The sequence below is a fragment of the Leptidea sinapis genome, chromosome 15, assembly GCF_905404315.1.
Source record: "Leptidea sinapis chromosome 15, ilLepSina1.1, whole genome shotgun sequence".
NCBI lineage: Eukaryota > Metazoa > Arthropoda > Insecta > Lepidoptera > Pieridae > Leptidea > Leptidea sinapis.
Genome location: NC_066279.1, coordinates 5,523,329 through 5,535,032, shown reverse-complemented (window position 1 = coordinate 5,535,032; position 11,704 = coordinate 5,523,329). Strand labels below are relative to the sequence as shown.

Sequence of the window (11,704 nt, the reverse complement as noted above, 5' to 3'; positions counted from 1 at the left end):
TGGGTTTCACTATTGTTTATTCACTGAATTTAAATTCTTTCGATTTTTTAAAAACAAAATAATGCCGATGTAGATTAATAAAAGTAAATAAACACTTTCATCATCATAGACATCATTATTAGCCAGAAGACGTCCACTGATGGACAAAGATTGACGATCGATCCTGCACTGCCCTCATCCAACCAATTCCGGCGATCTTGACCAGATTGTCGGTTCATCCTACCAATTTTGCGTCTTCCGGTACGTGGTGCCATTCGATGATTTTATTTGACCCACCAGCCATCAATAAAACATTTAAGAAGATATAATTAGTAAAATTTAAATTTTACAATTTTTTGCCAAAATATATAATTCGGTATTATATTGTGTAAAAATATCATTCAAGTATTTAATTTTAAAAAAATACTTCAATTTCTTATTATTACTTATATAATTCGTCTCTACTTCTTTTTTGTTATAGTTACTAAATATATTAAATTTATAAGTACGGGTTTAACATGGATGTAATAAGATAACTATGAAAGCATTTAGTCTGGGATTATTAAAGGTAGGTAGATAAAATTTTGTATAAGCCTGTAAACAGTTTTCCACATTAAATTATTAAAACTATCGTGAGACATTATTAACTGTATTTATTTAAAATGGCTTTACACACTGTACTACACTGATAAACAGTGAGTAAAGTCATTTTAAATTAATAAAGTTTTCTACATTATCTTGCTAGTACAACGCGATGAATTTGGTGTTATTACAAAAAAAGTTAAACAAATGTTGAACACTTGTTTTAAAAATGGTCTATTACAAACCTGTTTCTTTCTGCTGTTTAGTATTCGACAATCTTTAGACATTAATATTTGGATTATATGATAACAGATAGATGACAGCTGACAAAAATGGCGTCCGTTCCTTTAACTATTCCTGTACACATCAGTTTATGTTGTGCTTATCGAAGCTTAAGTTAAACACTGTTTTGAAATAGGTCACTGTCTAACAAAAGACATGACTAAGCTATATTTATATAATTTTTTGTAATACTGCCGTGCAATGTTTAGCAAGTTTTAATTAGATGTAGTATTGTGCGTATGTTTTCACATATTATCAAAGTATGCAGTGAAAGGAGAAGACACGGAAGACTATTCGACGCGACCAACGAGGTTATTGTACACGATATTTTGCTGACGCATTATTACATACTATATACCGAAAGTTTGTTGACATTATGTAAGTTAGATCAAAACTATGATAAGGCACATAAATATTAAACTCATGCTCTAGAAAGTATGTTAGACTTCACATGTGCTCAATTTAAATAAAGTCAAATATTTTTTATTATGAAAATAAGGGACGAGCCGAGCAGGACGTTCAACTGATCATTATTGATACGCCCAGCCCATTACAATGCAGTGCCACTCAGGATTCTTGAGAAACCAAAAAAATTCTGAGCGGCACTACACCTTGAGACATAAGATGTTAAAAGTCTCATTTCACACAGTAATTTCTCTAGCTACGGCTTCCTTCAGACCGAAACACAGCCGAAACACATGGCAGAAATAGGCGCCGTTGTGGTACTCATAATCTAGCCGGCATCTTGTGCAGAGGAGCCTCCCACTGGTAAATCTAGTGTTATTGTATCATTAATCATGTGTATTTTAATTAAAAACCTGATAGCATTACAAATGGGACATAACTGCTGCAATTTTATTCAATAACCACTTCTGCAGTGACATTCTAATCCGGGTTTCCTGTTTTATAATTATAGTTTTTGCAGCGAACGCCCAATATTGACTTGTAATAGCAAAACCTTGATGAGTTAGTTAACATTGCAATTTTCGTTTTGACTCTTAATTATCTTTATTTTTTTAAATTAAAATAAGCTCGTGAATTGACCGAATATGTTAAATCGTTGCAGTGATTTTCGAGTTTATCGGAAAAACGCAAACAATTGAATCTAGAGTCATAGATAATTTATACGTCTAGATAGAGTCTCTTGCTATTAGACAACCCATAAAATACGCTAGGAATAAGAGTTTTGTGTGCGCGACAAGCTACGTCTTACACTTGCTACTTGTATGACACTTTGTGTTAGTGCGCCTGAATTGCCCGAGGTTAGTTCTAAAGTCTATTATTTTAGACGTTTTCACAGCTGTCATAGTCTATCTTGACGTATAAATAATCTAAGTAAAAAATAGCTCATGAAATGAATGGATATGCCAAATCGTTGCAGTGCTTTTACCAACAAACTCTTTCGGGAAAACACAAACATTTAAATCTTGAGTATTTATTAAATTAGCAGAGATTATCCGTACGCAACGCGAATAAACTTGGTATAAAGTTTATTGACAATAAACTAAGAATATCCAAAACGTTGAAAATCGCTGACAACACTGTCAACTGTATGTTTCAATAGAAAGAGCGCAAAAAAAGAGGAATACTGGGAGAGCGCCGCTTCTTCTCTCTCAGAGCGCCATTTATTTCCGAAGCAGTAGTAGTGTCTAGTATATTAGAATTGACATCAAATAGTCAAATCAAATTTGAAAAAATAAATACCATTTGTGCCTTTAATACAATGATAATTCTGAAATTTTTCGAATGTCAAGCAGCCTTGCAAATAATCGAGGGAAACATTACACGTCCAAATAAACCAATCATAAGCAAAATGTCTATTTGTAAACAATTTTCATATTCTAGATTTATTCTGAGGTATAACTTTATACCAAGTTAATTTGTAAGACCGAAAATAACACAGTGATAGTATTAAAAGTGAGCATTTCACAATAATATGATTTCACAATAGTCTCACGCAATAAATCACTCAATAAAAAATATGAACGTATTTTAATAAAATACATTTGAAAGGCTTAAAGAGCGTGTCATGATGAATACATTTTACCATTTTCTAAATCAGAAATAAAAGTAATTGATTGTTTTGCATGCCTTTTACGGAATTAGCTGTCATAAGACCAATATTCGACACCAACATTTTAATATAAATCTACACATATATAATATGTATCAAATACCAAAAAGTCTGATGTAGTAACTGCTCGGGGAAGAAGTCTTTTGCATGAGTATGTATAAACTTGTACTTGGCTGGTTTTTATGACATTAAATAGGTTTCGAGCTCTTTTTCACTCGTTTCTTATGTCTTTCTTTTTATTTACTGAAGAAGTTCGTTACATAGATTTAATTTTGGAGTAGTTTTATTGAAGTCGGCTGTTTTTTTGTTAATTTTATTTTTAGTGAACCTATAGTACAATAACTTATAATTTGTCAAACGTAAGCGCATTGCAATTTGATTAAAGACAGTTAGAAATTCTGCCACAGATCACACCGTTACTGTAAGTCGTTAAGGTGTTCCATCGATCATCATATTCGACTACGGTATTAGCCCTATTTGATGCAAGAGCAAAATAATATAATTGGTTAATAGTTAGAAGCAATAACTTCAAGAGGTTAGCAAATAAAACTGAAGTGGTAATATTTAAGGACTAGATTTATTCCAAAGTGATCTAACAGGATATTTAACACTAACTTATAGATTTTAAGAACACATTATTAATATTCAACAAGGTAAAATTAATAATTAATGATGGTAGTTGTGTTGAGGTACTACATATTGTTGTACTGGCTGGATGTGCTTCGATGGTTCTGAGTGTTCAACATGAGCATTGAATCTGTAAAGAAAATAATAATTTTAACTAAAATATATTATAATACTAAATATAAAGAAAAGAGATTATGATTACTTTTTTTATGACATTAGGAGACGAGACGAGCAGGACGTCCAGCTGATTGTAATTGATACGCCCTGCCCATTACAATGCAGTGCCACTCAGGATTCTTGAAGAACCCAAAAACTCTGAGTGGTACTACAATTGCGCTCGTCACCTTGAGACATAAGATGTTAAGTCTCTTTGCCCAGTAAGCTTCATACCGAAACACAATAATGTTAACACATCACTGCCGCACGGCAGAATCAGGCGCCGTTGTGGTACCCATAATCTAGCCGGCATCCTGTGCAATGGAGCCTCCCACTTATTAGTTACTAACAGATATTTTTTTTGTATACATATATAATTTTATTTTCATTGCCAATGTTTATGGTAGCAGTAGACTTGGGGGTTTATAAATATATAATTCTCGAAGTCTGTGTCTCGGTGTCTAGAGAATACCAGCGTTGACAAGTGAAATTCCCAACATAATGCTGACTAGACACCATTTTGGTTCTGTAATATCAATAATTTTATTATTAGTAATAAGATTTCTGTAGTTTTGAACCAAATAAACCTTTTAATTATTATTATTAATTATTATATATATATATCTTACCCGTTGTGACCATCAGCATTGTAATGCACAGTACGGACAGAGCCGTCTGCCTCGTGGAGGCTGTATGAGCCGGCCACATGGTCTCCGTCCCGAGCTTCGTGTTGAGACTTGATGTCGCCGGTATGAGGGTCGTTCACGCTGTACTCGAACTCGTATTTTGGGTGCGACTGTCAAAATAACATATGTAATAAGTCGACAATATTTTAATAATACTAATAATGTAAAGGTAGTGTTTCTTCATGACATATAATACACAATATTTTTTTTACAATTTGCTGTTTTTAAAGTGAAATCCCTAAATCCTCTGGGATTAATTAAATTAAATTTGTAACCAAATTTTATGAAGGATGCCGGACTCGGACCCGCAACCTGAGTTCGTCCGAGTGCTCTTCCACTGAACCAACCGTTCGAGTGACGTATGGTTCGTAAATCTTGGTATGTCTTGTTCAACTCTTTCTAGTTTATTGTTTGATTTATGTCAGTGAGTATCTGTCAAGAAGGCCTGTAAACAGTAGCCGTGGACAACGTGATTACAAAAAAAAATTTTAGTAAATTGAACCATTTCGATATTCATACGCTAAGGAACGGTTACTTTATGGAATAGAACAGCTGGTTATTTAATTTATCAAAGTTAAGTTTACTTTCCAATGATTTAAACTTAATAACTGATATAACAGTATTTAAATATTTTAACGTTTTTTTTTATGGCTCCTTTTAAACTGCGGGACGAAAAGGAGTAGAATGTATTTTACAGATTATGAATGTTTTTCTGCTAATGTTTGTTCCCTTGTGGAGCTATAGTAAAGTCTTTTGATTTTCAATATAAAGAATTTTGAACATTATCACGCAGTTACTGAGCAATACAAACATATTGAATGAGTAAGTTAATACAGATATCTAATGAGAATAAAATACTTACGTAATATTCCTGGTGTCCAGTGGCATATTGCTGGTTATAATGAACTGGAGCTTGTTGAATGGTTGGAGCAGAGTAGTGTACGGATTGATGTATAGGGGCAGCATGTGCAATGATTGGGGTAGCATGGGCAATAGATGTATGAGTTGGGGTATATTGAGAAACTTGGGAGATGATTGGGGAAGAATGAGAAATAAGTGGAGCGGCATGACTAATGATAGGGGCAGCATGAGAAATGATAGGGGCAGCATGGGATATGACTGGGGCATGTTCATATACTGGCGCAACATGTCTGATTGGGGTTGCGTGCTGCACAGTTAAGGTTTGATGTGCTATGGGTGCAGAATGATATGATGGTGCTTGGATAGCAATAGGTTGAACGTTGTAGCCTTGTTGGTAACCATTTTGGTAATAATTCTGGTATCCATGTGGGTTATGAGATATTCCTTGTGAAAATGATTGGGATGAAGAAGCGTGTCCATTGGAGTAGTGGTCCTGTGCGCTTACTGCTATGAAAGCAGTAGCTAATATGATCACCTGAAATAAATGACAATATTAAGACCACCTCTAGTTTGTATTAATAAACATGTATTGACGGATGATATTCAACTTATAGTACTTACTTTGGAATACATTTCTCTTGCTTGCTTGTATAAGAAAGGTGATTTAAAACTAAATGATACTGATTGAAAGAACTCCGCTCTTTATATATTAAATTAAAGTCCTTATTACGATCCGAAGTTACGTATTTTCTTGTTAAGTAGGGTATGAAACGAGTTTAAATTTGTGACTGGCCGAATCAACAACAGTGAATGTAAATCGACCGATAAGCCCATAAGGTGTAAGGAATAAAACGAAATGTTATGTGATATTATGTATTCAACATTGAGTATTTATAACCGGAGTCTCGAACCAATACCCCGAAGGCATTACGAGCGTTTCATAAAATGTAACAAATAATGAAAACATGAAAGCTTACAAACTAAATGAAAATATAATACAATAGTCAAGACACGTATGAAGCGTTATGACTTTGGGCCGAAGTCCCAAATGATACAAATTATGAAACGCTATGAGCCTATGAGCGTTCGTTGTACCATTACCAAGCGTTCTAGTTTCATCGTGAGCTTATCAACTAGGAGTTATAACTAGGTGATTATTGTTTAGCCGTGGTAGATGGCGCCATGGGCGGGGGCTAGAGCGACTGGGGCGTGTGCCACAGCTACGGCAGGTCCTGGATGCGCGGCATGACCTTGTCTGCTCACAACGGCGTTGAATCTAGAAAAAAAACCAATACAGTTTTCAAATTGACGTACTATATACAACTACTAGTGGGAGTTTTACCAGTTACCAGCCAGGAGGCTCATTTTGCAAAAGATTCCGGTACCACGGATGCCTAGATTATGGGTAACACAACGGCTCCTATTTCTGCCGTGAAGCAGTAATGGCTTAATATTATTGTGTTTCGGTCTAAAGAGCGCCGTGCAATTACTGGGCAAATGAGACTTAGCATCTTATGTCTCAAGGTGACGAGCGCAATTGAAGTGCCGCTCAGTGTATTGTAATGGGCAGGGCGTTTCAATTATTTATTTTGCATATTATGTATTTTTATGTATCCGTTTTGTCTGTAAATATATTTTTCATAAAAAAAAAACTAGACTCCTAATCGCTTATTAAAAGGTCATCAAAAATGTCCGAGCAACGTTGACATTAACTGACATTAACGATATGACAGATAACATTAAAACATTACCCGCATTGTTCGAAATATTGTAAAAACATCCATAGATTACACGAAACATTTAAGGCTCAGTTCTCAGATTTCAAAATTTAGCGATAAAGAATTTAATAACACAACCACGCGTTTCGCAAGGAATTTCTTCCTCGTAAAGCCACCTTGTGGAATCATATACCTTTCATTTACTGCAAGCATAGTCTAACTTAACTCAAAAGGATGGCAACGCATCTATAGATATTATTTAATATTCCAGATTTCCATGTGTCATGGTTACGACAGGTGACCCGTACGCTCGTGTGTGTGCTCTTTTTTCATAAAAAAAATATTATAAACTCACCCATTATGGTCGTCAGCGGAGTAGTTGACGGTACGGATGGTGCCATCAGGTTCGACGAGCTGGTACTGTCCCTTGACAACATCTCCATCACGGGTTTCCCACTGGCTCTTGCGGTCACCGGTGTGCCCATCAGCGACTCCATAGTTGAATTGGTACCGAGGGTGTGACTGGTCGAAAAAATCCATCATTATTCGTTTATGATATGTAGACACTACAGATTCGTTCGGCATAATAAACATTTATTTTCTCTAATTTGTTCCTTTTAAATTCTTTTTGATGTCATTTCTTATATACTAGATACTCATACCTCTTCGGAAACAAATGGCGCTCTGAGAGAGAAGAAACAGCGCAAGAAACTCTCCTAGCATCCTTTTTTTCGCTCTTTTTAATAAAATATACAATAATGTACATACGTACATTATGTCTGGAATTTACTTCAAACCTTAAAAATTGAAAGTTATGTATAATAGTATGAAATTTAAAAAAGGTACACCAAATTGTAGCTTCAAATGCATCAACTTGTGGCTTTTAGCGTGCGCAAAAAAATTTTGAAGAGACGCTGCTGTAAATAAAGAAAAATCTATTCGAAAGGCTTAAATTAAATATAAAAATTAATCCATCCAATATGAATTTTTAAGTAGAAACCTTTTGTATTTTTTTTTAATGTCTGGGTTACTATCCATTCCTACGAACTCTCTTGACAAGCAAAACAATAGAGTATAGGCAACATCACCAATCTAGAGCGGTTACCGTAACTAATATGAGAAGTATACCATTATACTGTAGAGTAGTTTGATTTTGTTTTGCGCGTACCCAAATAACGCTAAATGTACGCCAGATAGAATCTGCTTACTTCTTATTTTTGACATTTGTGAATCTTATAATACAACTAAATTTTCGTTCGAATACCTATTAAATTCTTATAATGTTTAATGCCACAGACTTCTTGAACCACTAAGAGTCCTATTACCGGGTCATCCGGCAAGCAAAGCTGCTTCTGCAGTGAAGTTGGTTGTTTAATTTGGATCTAAAAGATTGGCTCTGTGAGCCGAAATACAGGTTCCTCCTAGTTCGGCTCCAGCTGATTAAACATTATTAATATACTGAGCATTGTTATATAATGTATATAATTTATGTAAAAAGTACTTTTTGTGAAACAAATAACTAATTATTATATAAACATGAGCAGAAAACAACTAGGAACCTATAGCTACCAATCTGAATAGACTGAGCCAAAATTGGACTTAGTAATTCAGTCTGTGCAGACTCCTGACTGACACTTCCTACTGGAGTCTAAAGTAAATGCTATCAAAGAGCGAGGACGATACCCCCTGAGGATTTCACTGTTAAATGTAAGAAATAGGTCTTAAAGCAATCATTATGGACAGTAGTTTACTGTAAGCGAGGGAAAACTTGTCCCTCATTAATCCACGGATTCAATTACTTGCCCAGAATATATTATTAGTTTAGATCATTTATTTGTCAAGATAAACTGGTACAGATGTGAAAACGTCGAAAAAAATTAAAGTTGACAGTTAACCTCTATGTTAACCTCTATGTCTAGCAATGCACACAGACTTACACACAGTGTAAGACGTAGCTTATCACGCACACTAAAATGATAAGCCTGGCCTATTTTTTTTTTCAAACAGCAAGAGGCTTTATCTTGATGTATAAATTATCTTATATTATTAGAAAACAAATGGAGTACAATACTCACGTATACTTCAACTGGGGCTGCGACTGCGTGAGCGATGGGGGCGTGGGCAACGACAGCACCGTGTCCTGATGAGAATCATAATCATTAATAAAGTATTGGTCACATCCAAATAATCTTAACTAATAATAAATTCTTTATTTCGACAAACAAAGGATCATAATGTGTTCGTAACAAAGTAACTTAAAACCTAGTGTTAGTACAAAATATCTTAAAATCTAAACCTTCCTAATCTAGGACAGGATCGGCTTGTCAGCACATGTATCAAACAGCAGTAGTTCAGGTACTGACAATCGAACCTGTGAGAAAATTACCTTAAAATACCATTGGGGCTAGCCCGGACCCTACGCAACTGGGATTAATAAATGAGAAGTAAAGTCATTCCAAAATAACCCAATCGTTATATGTATTAAGGTTTTTGTCAAACTTCCAAAAATTTTAGAGAGATGCTTTGTGTGAAAATTTTTGTGTGAAAAGCTTAATCCGGTTCATAAAATACATCTGCTTACCAAGTTTCAACAGTATAGTTCTTATAGTTTTGGAAAAAAGAGGCTGTGACTTAAGAACGGACAGATAAACAGACATGACGAATCACAACGAACGCCAAAAGGAAACGACAAAGGGAATGCTAAAAAGCAGACAATGGTATTGCAAGAGAGTATAGGTTGCGGTAATTACTTTCAGTCATAAATAATTAAAAGTGTTACCTAAACCATATCCGAGTCCATAAGCTGGGGCGGCAAGAGCTGGTGCAGCATAGGCTGGTGCAGCATACGCAGGTGCAGCATAAGCTGGAGCTGGGTGACCGAGGACAATGCTTTGTGAAGACACGGCTCCATGGGGACTAGCAATAAGTCCTCCATGAACCACAACCAAAAGCGCGCACGCTACTATGGCCTGAAAGAAAAAGTAATTTAGTAATGGCTTGAAATTAATTAAATTATTAAAATTCATGTTCATTAAAAAAAAATCAACCTGTTGCGTCAAAAAAATATTTATTAATCTGTTACTTTATTTTTTGAGTAAAAGTTACAAGTTTTCAGTGACTTTTACTGAAACAGTAATGTAAAAACACAGTTACAATTAGACGCGTTTTTATCCTTTTAAAAGGTTTTTATTTAAATGACAACACTCACGTTAAAGAAAAGAAAAGAATAAAATCTATAATGATTAATATTAAAATACTATTTATTACCTTTGCGAACATTTTAATCTATTTTCTAGCTCAGAAACGTTAGACTAGTGCAAGCTGTAGGGCTCGATATGTGTCTTAATCCGAGATAACTAGCGTTTATATACAGGTTGCGGACCTATGTCCTATAGGTACAGACCTTAGATATTACTACAAATGTTAGATATACGCACAGTGGGCGCTGCCCGATATGAATCTAGATCATAAGTTATAATATGGATATGACTGTTCTATTTTTATCTCAAATCAAACAATATAGTTTTGTTTGCTTTCATTTATTTCTGAAATGAATGAAAATGAAAATCTTTCTAAATGAATAATATGAAAAATCTAAGATTGAATCGTTATCAAATCGGCTCAAATGTTAAGTGTAGCTAGATCACATTTTCAAGTTGGTTATGGAGGTACTGTATGCAGAGAACTTGAGAGCAAACTCTTATATTACTTAACTCACATACTTATTCCGTGTGGTTCAAGATAGGATTATGTCTTATCTCCTTTCATTGTGTCAGTTTACAAGTGAGAGACTTCTAATGGATGGAGAATGCTACCAAAATGATCCACAGTGGCTCTTTTTTCAGCCCCTTTCAGTATTGTACAAGCAGTATTTGGGATTTGGTCACCGTAACTAGTAAAATTTTTGGGCTAATGAGACTTTACATCTTATATATCAATATGACGAGCGCAATTATTATCCCGCTCCAAATTCTTGATTTTTCAAGAATTTTGATTTGATTTGAACGATCTGCTGATCGATCGGAGTTTCTTAATACTTCATAATACCACTTAATTTTAAATCAACAAGTCAAAAGTGTTAAGGTTATTAAAAATTTATTAAAGATATTTCTTAGATATACGGCTTATCCATATTAAATCTATCTCGTGTACAAACCTGAGAATAGGCTTATTTCTATCAAAATACAAATACCTTCATATAGTTCATACGTGCACATGAAATAGAACTGAGAATAATTAATTTAACATACGTGCGTTCTAACTATTAATTGGAGTAGTAGTTTTTGTATTGATTTTGTCTGCAATTCTATTTTCCCAAGGCCTCAATGTTCAACTTAAATAAAATACAGTAGAACCTAAACAGTGTTTCAGACATTTCGACTATCTTAATATATAAAAATCCAGTGTCCTGTTGTTTGTTTCCAGTGCACTCCTACACTAATGAACGGATTTCAATCGTTTCAAATCGGGGAGTACTTCATGGAGTGCACTTTAGTCCATCTTGAGACATAGGAAAGTTTTTATTTCGATTAGGGATGCATAAATATTCTTATTTCCAATATTTGATTTGTATGGGCATATGTTCTATTAGACAATTTATTGACGCACGGTTTGACAGTTCTGCTGTGAAACAATTTTATTGTAACAACAGGGAGCATATTATACAAATAAATTCTTGCTGTTATGATATATTGTTGACAAATTCAGAAAAAAAAAGTATTTTATTTATTATGTACAGA

At 34.4% G+C, this 11,704-nt stretch overlaps 1 protein-coding gene across 1 annotated transcript; it reads right to left on the bottom strand.

The window, feature by feature from the left end:
* Positions 1 to 3,475: 3,475 nt before the first annotated feature.
* LOC126968178 (cuticle protein-like) lies at positions 3,476 to 10,259 on the bottom strand. The gene is made up of 8 exons (XM_050813036.1): positions 10,233 to 10,259; positions 9,745 to 9,934; positions 9,041 to 9,105; positions 7,321 to 7,487; positions 6,472 to 6,523; positions 5,249 to 5,782; positions 4,330 to 4,496; positions 3,476 to 3,674 (listed from the first exon to the last, which is right to left on the bottom strand). Exons 1-8 carry the CDS (start codon positions 10,242 to 10,244, stop codon positions 3,584 to 3,586), a joined length of 1,278 nt encoding a protein of 425 aa, XP_050668993.1. The 5' UTR covers positions 10,245 to 10,259; the 3' UTR covers positions 3,476 to 3,583.
* Between the last annotated feature and the right edge of the window lie 1,445 nt (positions 10,260 to 11,704).

Bases quoted from the DNA above. Each gene is read 5' to 3' on its own strand.
- LOC126968178 (XM_050813036.1), bottom strand. The intron at 7,488-9,040 runs GTGAGTATTGTA...TTTTTCGACCAG, and splicing joins CAGCCCCAGTTGAAGTATAC to TCACACCCTCGGTACCAATT. The intron at 6,524-7,320 runs GTGAGTTTATAA...TTTTTTTTCTAG, and splicing joins TCCGCTGACGACCATAATGG to ATTCAACGCCGTTGTGAGCA.